A 17,390-nucleotide genomic window follows, 5' to 3' on the forward strand; every position below is an offset into this window, starting at 1 on the left:
TGAAATGATTGAGGTCTCATAACTTAATAAAGACATCAAGATTTATGAATCAGTTTATTAATCAAGAAGCACTCGTGTCTACCCAGCAACTGATGACCTTTGTAAAGATGAAGTTGCAGATGCAACTTCATTTCAGCCGTAGGAAATTATGGAGGCGCGTATTACATGGAGCACTGGGTGTAGTGCATAAGCAATGACTGCTGGAACACTGAAAAGAAATAAAATAAAATGCAAAAAAAAAAAAAAATTCTCCAGGTATTCAAGGACATACATAACAGTTTCTGTCTTAAACTTAAAATTAAATAACGATGTCTTATGTTCGATATGTCATTTGGCATCTTTTAAAAGGTAAATTTCAAGTTCAAAATTCTAGATAAAAAGATACAAAAAATGGTTGTACACAACACAATATATAGGATATGTTTGTGTGAGACTGGATTTAGATCTCTCTCCATCCTTTACATTCACAAAATTCCTATCTGTTTTTTTTTTAATTTTAATTTTAATTTTTTTTAAAGATTTTATTTATTCATTTGACAGGCAGAGATTACAAGTAGGCAGAGAGAGAAGGAAGCAGGCTCCCCGCTGAGCAGAGAACCCGATGCGGGGCTCGATCCCAGGACCCTGGGATCATGACCTGAGCCGAAGGCAGCGGCTTTAACCCACTGAGCCACCCAGGCACCCCACTCTCTGTTTTCTTAAGATGGCTTAGAGATGGGTGGGTTACCTCCTGTTGAAGTTTTAGAGGGTGTTAGGATATGCGGAGAGATGTAATGGGCCACAGTGAAGTCACTGGCTGTTTCCGTGTGCTCTTTCAGGTCTGTAATAAAGAACACACAAATCCTATGTGGGGAGACCATCAGTGCATGTACCTGGATTAAATTTATGCTAGTAGCTAAGACTTGCTTTCCGCATAGACAAAAATTACTCACAAACCATCATACTCTATAAAGAGAAGTGAGCGCTCAGCCAGCAGAATGAGGGGGACCCGTGTGCGAGTCCTGAGCAGCGACTTCTACTCACACTTGTCATCGTGAAAAGGGAGCCCTTTGCCCGTTCATTTATTTTCCTGGCACCTGACAGGGGTAGAGTTGCTGACCATACTTCTGTCACTCTTACTCAAGCAGAAAATCCACTGTAAATCCACAGAAAAACTGTAAACATTGCAAAGGGAACAATCGGGCCAATGGAATTTAGAGGATGAATTAAGTAGTTTTGCAACTGAGTGTGGAAACTCCGGGTCCCCTCTTCAGTGGGTAGCTTTTTAAGTTGTGGTGAGGTAGAAAAAGGCTTCTTAAAAAACGATTTTATTCATTAGAAACTTGAGAGCGTTTTCTTCTGTGCCTTATGGATCACATTGTTCCAGAATGGGGTGGGAGACGGTTGCCGAGTGCTTGTTTGAGCGAACTGCACGAACCCCAACATTCTTCTGTCTGTTTCTAAGATACACAATTTTGTATCCTGAGCCTCGTCTAAACTATGTTAAATGGAGTCATTAGGCTATTTAAAGGTTTTATGTCCTTGAACTCAAACTGACTCACAAGCCTACTAGGGGCTCCTGACGTGGGGATACTTGCCTGGGTGTTTCTCTTTTCTGTCCTCTTGCCATTCTTACATTTTTTATCTCTGTATAAATTTGTGATTTAGAAGTTTTTGCTGAAGGAATGACAATTTGTAAGAGATAGCCTCCAAAATAACCGGTCCTGTTTGTGCAGGGTTCAGTGTCTAATCATATTCTTCTCATGCGTCATTGCTCGCTTTCCAATAATGTTTCATTACGTATCGGTGAATCTGCCCAAGGCTGTCCTGAGTTAAGTGTTTCCAAGGGAGAACATCTATATGTCTAGATTTATGTGCATGAACTTTACATATTCCTTTTCAAAAGTCATCGGGCATATAATTAAATCTTCTTAAAATCTTAAAGTAATTACAGTGTTCTCATTATCGTCCATATATAAATTTCTCCTATCACGTCTCTCCCATTTTATGATGGTTCGACACACTGGCTCACAGACTCACAACTAACTTCTCACTGATGTGGGTTTTTTTTTTTTTTTTTTTTTTTTTTTTTCAGAATTTAAATTACAGAAATAATCTTATAGGACTCCTGTGAGGACGGAATGTGAGGATTTCGCAGGCAGGTACAGCCTGTACCACCGCGGCAGGTACTTACTGAAGATCACGAATTACCATTGTGTTCTCAAAAGAATTAGTAACCACCAAAGTGTTAAAAAATCACTGATTTAGGGCACATCTAGAATTACACTTTAAAGAAGTTCCCGAGTGGGGAAGTCACACTCAAAACCCAATTCTCGTAGAAATATCCATTAGCAAAACCTAGAGATGCATCTTCATAATGAGGCTGAAAGGTCTGGGAAATAGCTCTGAACATGGGAAATCTGAACATGTGGAAGGCTCATTTTTGTTGCTCTTGATCGGGAGAGAAAGCCTTGGCCTGGTCCTGGGTTAGTTCCCGGACGAAACAGTCTCTGTCAGCTCCTGACTCCTGTGCCATCTAAGCTTGCTTTGAAGCCCTGAAATAAACACAGCGGGTGATAGCTTCAGATTCCAAGACTACATCTGTGGATGCTTTCTCAGTGGTTTTTTTTTTTTGTAGTTGTTGTTGTTTTGCTTTGTTTTGGTTTTTGTCAGCATGCAGAAGTCAAAAGTTACAAGAACAACGAGATTCTGCATCTTTTAATGAAAGATAAAACAACAATATAAACATACACAAATTTACAGAGAAGGGATCAACTTTAATACATTTGGAGTAAAAGGTGTTTCTTATTTAAATATGGTATAAAAATAAATGCAAGAAACATTAACCGAGAATGTACAGACAACAGACAAAGACAGGAGCTTGTTTCCGACTGTGAACACTTGGTGAAATGAAACTTTCTTTGCTAATTTATTGTTTAATAAATGTGAAGCCATATGTATATTTATTGATATATGTTTTTTCTTTTACAATTCTTCCAGTGTTTGAGTGAATTTTCAGTGAACCGTGTGTCTAGCAGAAGCTTTAAGAGAAAGAGAAAGGGGGAAAAAAAGGTTTACTTCACTTGAACTTGTTAAAAAGGAAAAGACAGATCCAGCGTAGTACAAGGAGAAAGTAAGCAGACAACATTTTGAAATGGAGGCATCGAGATGGCAGAGTCACTTGAAATGGCAACGCCTTAATGTACACAAAGAGAGAACAATTCAGGTCCTTTGCTCATGCACCTTCTTGGTCTAATGTCCTCTGCTCCAGGTACTAACAAAGAGCTACAAAGTCTCTGCAGGGACTCCAGTCGTTTCCATGCTACACGGTGATCCTTTTAGTAAGACTGAACGAGGCTTGTTAACCTCTTTGATGTAAGAGATTTCCCCTGAGAAAAAAATATAAAACACAGGAAAAAAACCAGTATGATCACTGAAAACCTATGAGTAGCATTTGTTTAATGCCGCTGATTTTTGTGCACGGGTCAAAACAGAACCCTTTAGGTACATCTTAGCTCAAGTTTCCTCCCTCCACCAACACATCAAACAAAATGATCTGCCCCTCCCCCCACCATCCACTTCCTCCCCACTGCAAACAGACTGATGGGTTCACAGCACAGATTAGCAAATAATAAAACATGTCCATAAACATTTCATCAAGGCTTAGCAATGATGCAACATCTTGAAACAAACCTTAGTAAACTGCTCTGAAAGGTAGCAATGTGAATGCATTCTCGTTCAATTGCTGGAATTAGTGTCATGTTTTTAAATATCTACATATGCAGAGGATATGATTTAATTAAACAAAATTCACTATTAAAGGTGTAATTGGTAGAAACTCAACATTGAGTCTGTCCCCTGTCCTATATGGTAATGGAGAAAAAGATGCCAATTGTACATCCTCAGATAATCTTTTGGCTCCTACTTCAAACCAGACATCTCCCTATCTTTTTCCACCTTATTTCCTCCAACCTCAACCCCAACCCCATAAACATCCCCTATATTCTGATTCCATATATTGTGTTAATACCTAGAGTACATAACTCACTTTTCTGAAAACTTGAAAGCCAACACTGTCCCTGTTAATACCTGTACTCGAGAAAGTTTTAAATTTCTATTGGAGCTGCAGGTTGTCAGCTGGTGCTTCCTGTTTCATCTCTTTTTATATGTTCTAGTAATAAAAATAAGACGGTCCACTTATTTGAATGGAGTTTGTCTTTTTCAGAGGATAAAATAATGTAAAGTCAAAAGACTTTTTGAGAAAGACACGTTAGTAAGGAATTAGTCATAACAGCAGTCTTGATCTGCTGCCTAATACGGGTCAGAGTTTGATGAGAGGCAGGCTTGTACTGGAGAGAATTATCGCTCATGGTCATACTTTGGGAAAAGAGCAATATGCTTAAGAAATGATCAATAATTTCAAAATCAAGCTTTCTTTACCCTCTTTACAGTGGCGGACAAGGGCCTTGTGGCTGACGTGGAGCACAGCAGTGGGAAATCAAGCGCCTTTTCTTTTAATTGGGGAAAAGGGTTCAAAACTTAGCATCTAGCAACTAAGAGTAGAAGATGCCTTCCCACTGGCTCTGCTTTAGTCACTTTTGGGAAGGAAAAAAAGAAAAGCAGTTCATTACGAGACCCCCGACTTTCCGTTGTCTGTGGGCCTTACGAACGAGGGGTGTTTGGCTCCTTCTTGCTGCCCCTTCTGTGCTTTTGCTCGTCCGTGACATGGGGATAATCACAGAACCTACCGAAAAGCTTTTTCTGAAGAACAAGGAAACTCAATTGCTTAGAACTGTTCCTGGGACATTCTATGTACTAAGTTCATGATGGCTCTTGTTATATAGTTAATTACTGTTTTTATCGTTAAATGCTTTCTCATTAGGACACTGACACCCGCAGTCTGTTCTGACTCTAAAAGGGCATAAAGTTGCTAATGAATTGGAATCTAAAATTATGCTGCTTTTCCATCCCAAACCTGGGCCATAGATTGCCTAAATAATGTTGGAATCTAAAAGCTACCTTTCTGTACTTGGAGACCACACGATCGCCTACATTTACTACTGTATTCATTTCTTGTGCTATTAATACGTGTGTACATGAGTTTATATATATTTGTTCTGAGGCTGAATAATTTGTTTTTAAAACGGGCTGTTTGTAATGCCATATGTGGGATGGAGAAAATGCCGTATTGCTTGAGGCACAAGAGTGAGTGTTTATAGGGCAGAGGAGGGAAAGATGCTAAGGTAAATTATTACTTTTAAAACTACAGATTAGTGTGATTTGTTTAAAACTATGGGAAAGAATGAAAGTCACATTGGAATAGAAAGTCATTTGAAACTCTCTGTAATCATTTTTTATTTGGACTGTGAAAATTACTGTCAACTTTGTAAATTTAACAAATATATTAATATGGCTCTCTTTCTACAGACTTTTGAAACATCCTTGAAGCTATTAGGACTTGGCCTGGTAGGAGTTTCATTAAAAAGGAGATGAGGTACAAGGTTAGCTTGACAGGCTGTTCATAGAGTACTCATTCATAGAAAATAGTAGAAGAACGCAGGCTCATAGTCAACCTGGAGATTTGTGATTATAGGAAAACAGAGGAGCAGAAATGGGAAACAGTCACACGATGAAACACTTGGTGTGATATCGTCTTACCAAATATGTAATAAGGATATTTGTTGTGTGTATTGAAGCAAATTTGGGTACAACTAACAGTTTAAAAAAAAAAAAGGGTTCCATGCCCCAGTCTGGGATCAAAGTAAAGCTTTGTGTCCAAAGTAAAGCTCAGGTGCCCAAAGAGTCACGTGAATTTGAAGATCTAGATGACTGGGATCTACCTGTAAAGCCTCTGAAAATCCTGCCTTATTCACAAACTGGAAGAAAACCGGCACTATTCTAGTGCACAGGGAAATATGGTTGCTCACTCTATTGGAAAATCTTAAAAAGAACATTGATCTTTTCTTGTAGGCAGGAAAGGATGTATTTACACACCTCCTCTCCTATAAATCCTTTTCAGTGCAGTTCCTCAGAGGCTGTATTAAATCGGGCAATTAACTTTTCATAATTTTCCCAAGTTGATGAATCTGAGAAACCTGTACAGTTCAGTTTTAAAATCTTAATTCCGGAAACCTGCTTACAACTGAATTCTGTACAAGTAATATTTATTTTTAGCCAAATCCCGATGCATGTGTTATGTCATTTATACCCTTTCTTGTCAGATTCTAAAAAAAAAAAGGACTGCAGTGGAGACAGCAATCCATGGAGAAAGACAAAGACAGGAACCCGAAACAAAACAAGATTTCAGTATCCTATGAGGTTGTGTAATAGTTAATAGGCAAAAAGCTAAAAAAAAAAAAAGTATATAATCCATTTCAGGTCAAAAATACAGCTCAGATTTTGCTGGTGTCTAAGTGAAAACAGAGAGCACTTACCTAATCTACAATATAGTTGTCACATAAAATCATATAAACAGGCAGTTTTCCAGTCCCTCACAGTAACACCTCACCTCTCACCTCCCTCTCACATGCTCCAGAGATGCTGTCGTAGTGAGGAAAATACCCGCCTCCTCTCCCCGCCAAAAGGTCAGAATGAGCCTCCTTAGTGTTTGTTCTTAGCTCTTCTGAGGTACCTGTTCAGATTCTACCCGCTTTTCAAAGATGACCTTCTTATCCAAGTTCTTTCTAGAGCCTTCTCACTGCCCCCTAAACTCCTCTGGGAAGTCCCTCTCCGGACTGTCTTGCCCTTAGAATCAGAACTAGCCCATTTACAAGCCATCTGACTCATCAAATCAGCTGGCTTGGCCAAGCAATCAAAAGTTGCTAAACAACATGAACATTACAGAATCCCCCGGGACATACTGCACTCCTTGCGTGAGTTGAGCTCCTGGGCTGATACTGTATTCTTAAAAACAAGCATCTAGAAACTAAGGGAATGAGACTCAAATGTCTTGGGTTAACTTTTGACTTAATGGAGGAGATTCATAGTGGAGTGAGATGGGGGACACGGCGCACCCTGGAGACTGACTGACTGACAGGACCTGGGCCTGTTTAACGCCTACACTGGAGAGCTCTTCCCTGCTTGACATGAAGCCACTTCTCCTGGGTAGACTGGCACGTGAGTTTACTGGACATTGAAGAATTCTAACAAAATATGGAGAGTGTCTGTTCCTACAAAGTTAAAGATCAGCTCAAATCGCTGGGAAGAAGGAAGGAAGGAGGGAGGGAGGGACCGAAGGACGGACGGACGGAGGGACAGAAGGACGGACGGACTCCGTAGCCGGTTGGGAGCCGGCGCATACAGTGTGGAGGACTCAGAAAAGCCTCTGTTATTATGTACTAAAAAGAGAGGGTTTATGAACCTATTTACATTTATGTACTTATTACTAGCTACCTGTTTGGATTGAGAAAGAATAATTAAAGCCAAATACCTTATTTCCTCAGTTTAAAATATTTTCCTAAAATAGTGTATAGCCATTAGAAAAATGAGGAAACCAGAAAAATATAAAGGATAAATGTTACTTAATATAGTTATTTACATACTAATATCTCATCACCTTTTTATAAAAATGTTTTAATTTTTTTACAAAACTGAAATTATACTATGCATAGTATTGGTTTATTATAAGTAACAAAGTGATTATATTTTGATTAATCAAGTTATATGTTTTTTTCTAAAATAATGTTTTGTTCAAGTTCACTGCATTAGTGGGTAAGGAGATCAATTTAGATAGATGCTACCAACACTACGAAAAAAACCAAATACTACAGAATAGCTTGGAATATATCAAAGTGCATCACACATAATGAATGGAATGTACTGTTTCTGAAATGTTACTTTAGTTACACACCCATATAAACACACAGTTTATATAGTAATATAATATATATACACACACAAACACACACATATGTGTTACTATGTCAAATGTGGTTGGCAATAAAAAAAAAAGATGAAAACCACTTCTCAAAAATCTAAGTTTTAATAGCTGCATAAAATTCCATCAGGTAGATCTACCTTAATGTATTTAAGAAACTAATAATGTATAATTGTTGTACATTAAGGTTGTGTTTTATATTTGGTAGTTACATGAGGCAGTGGATATTTTTGTATGCATGTAGGTTTTCTTAGTAATTCAACTGCTAATAATTTAATCCTGATTGAAAATGTAAGAAGAATTATGAAACCTTTGACACATTCTGTAAAGTTTTGTTCAAAGATACTGTTTAGCAATTCACATTCCTGTTAACCGTGTAGGAAGTCACTGATTCCCGTACCCCGTTTCTTACACTAGGTATTATATTAAAATTAACCTATTTGGAGGGAAAGTTATTTTGTGGCTTTTTAAATTATACTTGGCTATTAATGAAGATAGATTTTCTGTTAATTCTCTCATGTATTTATATCGTTTTAAAACTGTTTAAATGCTTTGTTCATTTTTCTAAAGGCATATTGTTCTTCTAATTCTTCTGTATTGTTCTTCCGCAGGTAAACTAGGTTAGATCTTTGCCACGTACCTGCTCATGGGTGTTCCAGACTGAGGACAGGGGCTGCTCTAGCAAAGGTTTGGGGAGTGAGACGTGTAGCGGTCGTTCATGGTACTTCTGTGGCTGAGACAGAGAAGGGTGAGGTTCCTAACTAACCAGACTGTCTCCAAGATGTGCAGTTACTGGAGTAGTAGAAATCCATCTTCCTCTCTGTTTTTGTTTTGAAAATTTTATTTGAGAGCAAGCGAGTGAGCGAGAGCGCACAAGCAGCGGGGAGAGGGAGAGAGCGGGCTCCCTCCGGAGCTGGACACGGCCCGATCCCAGGACCCTGGGGTCCTAACCTGGGCCGAAGGCAGCCGCTTCACCGAGTGACCCAGGCGCCTCTCCAAACCATTCTTAAGTGTGTGCGGAGGCTTAACAGACTGAGCTGTGCAGGCGCCCTTTCCTCTCTGTTCTTGATGGCATTTTAATCAGTTATTCTCACCATTAAACTGATGAAGTTCTGGTAAGATATATGTATAATGAAAATTTGTTAATCGTGGTTAAAAGGTTGGGTAACAAAGAAATGCTCTAAAAACTTATTTAAAGTTATAACTCACAAGACAGAGTTTACTGAAAAGAAGGCTAACCAAATTTAGATTAAAGAACCAAACTTAGATTAAAATAAACAAGCCAGAATTCTAGCAGCAAAAGATTGAGGAGATGTCATCTGAAGTCATGAAAAAAAAAGTGGTTTTTTTTTTTGTTTTGTTTTGTTTTTGCAGTTTAAGCCCCAAATGACTATATTTTAAAAATTAATTTTTAAATTCCAATATAATTCAGTGTTATATTAATCTCAGGTGTACAGTAGAATGATTCAATAATTCTATACATTCCTCAGAGCTCATGGTGACTAAGAAGACCCTGAATCCCCTTCACCTACATCACCCCCCCCCCATCTCCCCTCTCCCAACCACCAGTTTATTGTCTATATTTAAGAGTCTGGGTTGGTTTTTGTTTTTGTTTTTGTCTCTTTTCTTTTTTTTCCTTCTAATAAGGGGAGCATTTATGTGTCCAGGTTCTATTAAGCAAGGAAATACAACCATGATGTAGTTCCTTCCTTCAAAGGGTTTATAGTTTCATTTTAAATTTATTTCATTTTTGAAATTTAAATTCAATTAATTAACATGCAGTGTGTTATTTGTTTCAGAGGGAGAGTACGGTGATTCCTGAGTCTTGTATAGTCCCCAGCGCTCATCATGTCACATGCCCTCCCGGGTCCATCACCCCGCTACCCCGTCAGACTGGACACAGTTGCCGAGAGCTGGGGTGGGGAAGCTCCTGCAGTTTTCAGGCTGGTCTGTAAAAGTTACATGACCTGTTCTTTCTTCCTGTTTCCGTTCCCACTGGAAGACGGTATTCCCAGTCTCTGCTGGGAGGGCTGCGTCTCGAGTATCGTGTTCAGTTACGTTCTGGAGGACTCTGCCGGCGGACCGGAGCAGACGGAGGAGGTAAGCAGCTAAGATGACCGGGAGACGGGGGATTATTCAATACACGTTCCTGAGGCAGGTCTCACTCAGCTTTAATTTGGTAGCAATTTTTAAGGCATCTTCTCTTTAAAGCATGAATGCGGTCACCCACTTCCACGAATTATGCAGTTGGGGAAATCGCAGGGGTCAGCACATCTGCAGTGCAATGGATAAGCCTCGCCCTGGGAAAACCACCTTCGTGATCATGGTATCTCCCCTTCCAGGTAATTAAGCTTAGTGTTCATAGAAGTGTCTTTTTTATTTTCATAGTCAAATTTCAGCAGCTAATATATTTAAATAAATTTTGTAATTAATATCAATTCAGTTATGATAAACTGAACATGGGAACAAACACAGTTGACCCTTAACCATGTAATTCAACTGCTGGTTGCAAAACGATGTGGGTGCAACTGGACAGTAGCCTCTCAGCTGGGACATTCGATGTGCCCTTGGCCTCTATCAATGGGGAGGGGAAAGCATCATTTAGGGCAGTGGTTTCAGAGTGTGGTCTCAAAGCCAGTAGGAACAGTATCACTTAAGAATTAGTTAAAAATGAAAATTCTTAGATCCCACCAGAAAACTACTATTCAGACCTCGTGAGTGTGAGGTCTAGAAATCTGTCTTCCCAGGTGTTCCTGCTGCAGACAAATGTGAGAACCACTGATCTCTGATGAGGAGAAGTCGGGTCGGAATACTTCTCCGTAGGTCACAGTTCTTCAACATTATTGTCTGATGTATTTGTAACAAATGCAAATGCGAGGGGAGCAAGAGAAGAGAGAGGGAGAGAGAAAATGACTGACTCCGTTTATCTGGGATGAAGCCATGGAATCTGTGTTTTCTAAGTCCCTGGTGATGTTGAGATATGGGGTATGGGGAGTTGAACCACACAGAAAAATACTGAATTAGAGATTTTAACTAAAAGAAGGAAAAAGAACACTTGAAGAGTGGATGTAATCACATCTTCAAGTAATTCAATAGCTATCTAGATCTAGATCAATGTTTGTTTTATTCTGTCTGGTTCTGAGATAGAACTAGGGTCAGTATATGAAGGTTACAGAAAAGTGGATTTTTGAAAATAAGAAATGAATTTCTACCACAATGAAGTGGAGACAAACCTTAGAATATTCAGAAGGTCATTTTCTAGGTTGTGTTTATACTAATGAAGTTGCGTTACAGTGACACCTCTATGGACTTAGTGAGGTCCTTGATGGACATAAATGTCCCTCCTAATGAAGCCGGTCATCTTCTTCATAGAAACCTCCATCATGGTAGGATTATGAACTAAGAGAAGGGACGTTTTGATTTTATATCAGTACAGCTATTTGGAATTTACCTCAGGGAGAACTTTGTGCATTTTTTTCTGGTTGAGTTCTGTAGGCTTTATGGCTTGAGATGACAGATATGTTCATAGATATCCGTGTTAAAAAAAATTCCTAGAGCATCTTAGGTAAATATAAACTGGTCACTGGGTTTCCCCACCATAGATCTCACTGGTAAACACTCAAGGATGAACCATTTTCTCCTTTCTCGTACGGACCTGCAGCTCCTCTCATTTATCATTTTGTCGTTGGCAAATATGGCTGTTCATCTTGTTTTACTGAAACTCTTTGTGGTGACAGCTTAGAAAGCAATTTCAGGTTCCCTGCAGCATGATGTAGATTGATTGGTGTGAAATATAGCCTATTTCGTTCGGACAACATAGCTTTATTTTCCCCTAGTAGCATCATTAGTTCCTAAACTGCCACTGAACTTCTGTAAGCTGTGGACTGTAGAGTAGTTTTTGGTCCGGGAGCATCCAGTGCAACCCCGGAGGTTTCTCAGGAATGTTTTGAGGCTGCTGAGTAGAAAGGCGCCCGTGGGAAACTTCCCTGTTGCTAGTACATATGCCAAGGACAGAAGTTGAACAGCACTTCCCGAAGTCCTGTTTTAATGTACTGCAGGCCTTGGTTTGCACCAGTGGTTATAAGGTGCCAGCTTCCTGGGTAGCTGGAAACCACCTGGGAGGTGCTAGGTAACAAGTTTATAACCCAGTACTACTTCTGTATCTAAGCACTATTGGATTCTTTTATCCAACAACAACAACAATACAGTTCTTAAACGCCTACTACGGGCCAGATACTTTGCTCCTTATCTTAGAATACAAGCATAATAGCCATAGCCATTCTGACATAGCCACTACTGTTAGGAAGATGACAGTTCATCACAGATGTTAACAGAAGTAACTCCTTTTGGGACGCCATTAACATGTGCACCTAAATTGGCTCATTCTTGGAAGAGTTAACTATTCAGTGAACAGAACTAACTCCCTACAAGCTTCCCACTAGCTTACTTCATGAAAATCACACAGTTTCTCTTAAAGCAGCTCAGAGTAGGCAGGGGAAAGGTGAGGTCCAAGCAAGGGACCTGCTTACTGCCTAGTGGGGGCAACAAGCTCTGCAAGTGGACAAAGATAGAACCAGAAAGAGTCCTGAGGACCCGACAAATGCAGGAGGCATTTATGGCAGGCAAGGACTTCCGTGAGGTCTCCAGGTAGAGGAGCAGAGTACAAAAGAAAGTCATCAAGGAGACACCTTGCATCCTGGGTCCACGCACTGAGCCATTTTCATCTCTGCAGAAGATCGGGGTATAGAGCAGGTGAGGAAAACTGGAGATAGGAGAACATGTTGGCAGGATCAACATTCATACAGCTGCTGTATGAATCCACACTTGATGATAACAAGAACTTGGCCAGTAAAATAGAAGAAATATAGGTGGAAGAGTAGAACTTCTAGCACCAGTAAATCTACATTTATGCTAGAACATTTTTGGACCAAGTTTGCTGGAAGAGTTGATAGTAGAAAAGAAAACTTCAAACTGTCACAATTAGAAATTTTAAGAGTTACAGGGCAAGTTGGTAGCTCAGTTGGTTAAGCATCTAACTTTGGCTCAGGTCATGATCTTGAGGAAATGTCTCTTCATGTCTTCTGCCCATTTCTTACCTGGATTATTTATTTTTGGGGTATTGAGTTTGGTAAGTTCTTTATAGATTTTGGATCCTACCCTATGACCCAGCAATTGCACTAGGAAATATTTACCCAAAGGATACAAAAATAAGAAAAGAGCCCAGATAGTCAGTGACAGGTGATTGGATAAAGATGATGGACTATTAGGCAGTCATCAAAAAGAATGGAGTCTTGCCCTTTGCAACAACATGGATGGAGCTAGAGTGTGTTATGCTGAGTGAAGTAAGTCAGAAGAAGACAACAACCATACGGTTTCATTCATATGTGGAATTTAAGAAACAAAACAGATGAACATAGGGGAAGGCAAAATGAAGAGAGGGAAACAAACTGTAAGAGACTCTTAACTCTAGAGAACAAACAGTTGATGGAGGAGAGGTGGGTGGGGGAGGGCCAGATGGGTGTTGGGTATTAAGCACAGGGATTAAGGATGGGCACTGGGTGTTCTATGTAAGTGATGAATCACTAAATTCTACTTCTGAAACCAATATTAGACTGCACATTAACTAGAATTTAAGTAAAATCTTGAAAAAATTTATATTAAAAAAATAGATGTCACTGAAAACATTTTAAAAGAACTAAGTATTTTTATCTTTCACACTTTAACTGCAAGCAAGTTGTAGGATTTATATTTACAATTGTTCTTATCTATATGCATACTAACTAATTATAGAGTTAAATAAAGATTTCATCCCAAAAGATTAATTTCAGAGTCAGCTCAGTGCTTTTGCTAAAATTCCCTCACAGAGTTTCCACAACTCCTGGAAATCTGTGGCCATCTCCAGAGCACAACTTCCAAACGCAATGCACTAGCACACCAGGGCAGTGGAGACCAGACACCGAGATGGTCAAGATCATCTTTCCTGTTGATTCTTTTACGGGCTCTGCCGACACTGCGCTTCACTGAGAAAGAGTGAACTTTTCCCCCAAGAGAGGTTATATCAGGTGAGTGCCTGGGAGTTCAGCATGAACACTCTCTGTTTCCCATTTCTCCTTCTCCAGCTCAGAGCCAGGCTGATTTAATTTCCCCTTCACACACACTAAGGCGAGGAGGTGAGAGGTGCAGTTGGCATGTTGGTTTATGAATGTCGGTTGAAGCTGTGGATTCTCCATTCTCCTCCCGTTTTTCCTTTTATTTTCGGTCTGTTCTCCTTGGGGTTTTGTGTGGCAGACAGAGATCATGAGAGCAGTGGTTAGAGAAATGGTGTCAGATTTGGTGATGGTGATGGAGGAAGAAAACAGAATTAGTGCAGCACATGAGCTTTGTCAAAGAGAAGGACATCAACTCAATAACATTCAAAGCCAGGAGACAACGTAGTAAACCTTGAAAGACTTTGCTCTTAAGGCCTTATCCAATGGCAAGGAAAACAAAGTAATAGAAAAGTAGATCACAGGAAATGAGATGTCTTGAGACAACAGGGCAAGGTGAACATGTCTTTTGGGATATGGGTTATTCTGCTCCCATCAGTGTTGGGCATAATGAAGGGAAAATGAGTCGTCAATAGAATAATGGATATAAGTCAGAAAACTTTGTTTCCAGTCCTGGTTCTAGTTCTCAGCAGTTGGGTGATGGTGGTAAAGTGAACTCCCCTCCCTGCTCATTTGCTCATCTGTGAAAGGCTGGTGACACCTGCTTAGTCATCTCCCAAGACTGTCATGTACGTAAAATAGCAACAACAAAACGAAACAAGCAGAAAGGAATGACTGTCTTTGGAACACAAAAAAATGCCCGTTTATTAGAATTATTCTCTAAGGCGCTGACAAGAGCTGATTAGTCTCAGTGACCGACAGAAGTTTCCGTGGCATTGGGAAGAACTGTCTAGCAAAGTATTTTTGATTCTCGTGTGAAACGAAACAGGGGCGCCATTTTTATAAGCCAGGTTATGAAAATGACCGCCCTGGAACAGGGACATAAACTTGTACAAGTAGACGCTAAGTGGAAAGGGACTCAGAGGCAGAGGGGGGAGGATTTATCTATCTTCTGCCAATCGGAAGAGTATTAAGGAACAAGGTGATCAATGGAGAAAGAATGAATTCAGGAACAAAATAAATTCTGGGTCAGTGTCAGCTCCTTTAATAGCTCTGTGATTCTGGGCAAAATATGCACCTTCTCTGACTCTCATTTTCTCACCTATAAAATGCAGGTACTAGTAGGAGTGTAGTCATATCTAACTTGCGGGGTCGGATGATGTTGACACAAAGTCCCTAGTGCAGAGCCAAGGAAGAGGAGCGCGTGTCATCTCCCTTTGTCCAGTTCCTTTCGCAGTCGATGTACTTGTTCATAGTTTCCCTATTCCATTTCTTTCTTGAATAGTCTGTCCTGTAGCTTCCCTGTATGTACCAGACTAACCAGCACCTAGGACTCCTTTAAAATGATTATCGAAACTCCATATTTCCTTCATTACGTCTTCCTGGTCAAAATAAAATTGCTTATTCTTCATCTTGTGATAGAATCACTTTATTGGCCCTGTAAAGACATCCTGTTCAGGGGCGCCTGGGTGGCTCAGTGGGTTAAGCCGCTGCCTTCAGCTCAGGTCATGATCTCAGGGTCCTGGGATCGAGTCCTGCGTCGGGCTCTCTGCTCAGCGGGGAGCCTGCTTCCCTCTCTCTCTCTCTCTGCCTGCCTCTCCATCTACTTGTAATTTCTCTGTCAAATTAATAAATAAAATCTTTAAAAAAAAAAAAGATATCCTGTTCAGTTTATTGTGTAAATACTTAAGATGTCTCACATACCTGCTGACCCTAAAAGAAATCATAAACATGGAACAACAGAACCAAAGGAAAATAAGAAATGAGAATAGAAAGACTTAAAAGGAACTTGAAAAAGAAACTACCATCCCAAGATTTAATGTTGTATAATACATTTTCACTTTTATATACAGACAGTTTCCAGGATGGAGACTTAGTTCTCAAGACTAATAAATATAATTGTATGCTTTTGAGGAAATCGGAGAGCCTTTCTAATTTTCTTATTTTTTTTTTTTTTTTTTTTTTTAGAGCATGAAAGAAACAAGATAGTCAATGAAAAATACTACTTTTTGGTTTTCCTGGATGGAAAAAGGTAACCCTGAACAGTTGTGTCTGAAGATTGTAACGTTTTAGTATGTTGTGTGCGCGGCATGAATGTCCCTCAGCTTCCCCTTCGGCAGTGATTCCGGCCTTCTCTCGCCTTCTTAAAAGGACAGGAGCCTTTCTCCTCCTAATGAAGTCCTGTATGTCCCGTTAAATGTAACTTCCTTTGGGAATTCTGACATTTCCTGTGGGTGCCCGGATCTCACTCCAGCACCAAGCAGAAATAGTTTCTCTTTCTTGTGTGTGTCACAACATCTTATTTATATCATCGGCTCCAGAGCAATTAAGGTCTCTACCCTCTACCTACTCCTGAGACACAGCACATGTCTGGGATGTAGCGGTCATTTCCTGTGTGATTTTGGACCGAAGGCAGGAGATGGTTGAGCCTGTCTTCCCCTTAATTCCTACTTAAAGCTTGCAGCGTGGGACAGCGTGGGACTATTTTAAGGGTCGGGGATGGTGTTGGAGGAGAGATCCCCATCTTGCTCCTTCCCTTCCTCTTCCTTATGTTGTTATTATTTTTAATTAGAGCACAGAAATTTCCGTTCTAATCTTTAGAAAAAAATTCTGTCAGCATTGTGTTGAAAAGGATGAATTTGGAATGATTCTTAAACATTGCACAGAGCACTGTGCAGCGGCCTATGTCTACTTTCTCCAGCAAAATCTTGAGGCTTTTTAAAAATACTGTCTTTATCTTCCCATGTGACTTAGAAGGCAGTTTAGGAAAATTTGATTTGAAAGGTCAGAGATCCCAATAGAGCCAGCCAAAATTTTGTGAAGTTTATAGAGTGATTAATTCCTGGAGCCCTTCATTTTCCAGCCCTTTAATTGGTGCAATCACATTGAATGTTCAAAGTATATACTGCTTTGTAAAGTCTTTCAAATACCCTGTGCCCAGTCCCAACCGGCAGTTCATCAATAGAACTTGATTAACATTCCCCACCACAAAGGTTCTGGAAGGAAACTAAGAACAAAAACAGCATCTTTGTTGAATCCAATTTGCTTACACTTCAACACACATAACTCCACTTAACTGGCCATCACAGCAAAAGCCACAACACACATACGCACAGCAGCATGGAGCTAACCACACAACTCAACAGACAGTGCAGACGAACTTGAGTATAAACCAAGAGTTTTCTACCTCTTTTCATAACAGGTTAGTGCTGGCCCTCAGTGTTGGTGTACAGTTTTTATGGCATGGGAAAATAGGGATGTTCCTGCCCTATAAAAATAAATGTGTTGAAGGCTTTAGTTTGAGCTTACACAATGTCAGAAAGTTCCGAAGGCACGGCACAATACAAAAAAAAAAATAAGTCCCACAAACAAATATATCACCAAAATAT

General features: G+C 39.9%; 1 protein-coding gene and 1 pseudogene across 5 annotated transcripts in view; both read right to left on the minus strand.

Moving 5' to 3' along the window:
* Positions 1–2,682: 2,682 nt before the first annotated feature.
* The window catches only part of RGS7 (regulator of G protein signaling 7), a 497,889-nt gene continuing 483,181 nt past the window's right edge, over positions 2,683–17,390 (minus strand). For 4 of the 5 annotated variants that reach the window (XM_045084652.1, XM_045084650.1, XM_004756750.3 and 1 more), the window contains 2 exons: positions 17,189–17,269; positions 2,683–3,368 (listed from right to left, as the gene is read on the minus strand). In XM_045084652.1, the coding sequence (XP_044940587.1) occupies positions 17,195–17,269 (75 nt within the window). In that variant the 3' untranslated portion in view covers positions 2,683–3,368; positions 17,189–17,194. The remainder of the gene's footprint in view (positions 3,369–17,188; positions 17,270–17,390) is intronic. The other variant, XM_045084651.1, reaches the window with a different exon arrangement.
* On the minus strand, positions 10,069–10,205 carry LOC123393277 (annotated as a pseudogene).

The sequence above is a fragment of the Mustela putorius genome, unplaced genomic scaffold, assembly GCF_011764305.1.
Source record: "Mustela putorius furo isolate JIRA1106 unplaced genomic scaffold, ASM1176430v1.1 tig00000785_pilon_pilon_pilon, whole genome shotgun sequence".
Taxonomy (NCBI): domain Eukaryota; kingdom Metazoa; phylum Chordata; class Mammalia; order Carnivora; family Mustelidae; genus Mustela; species Mustela putorius.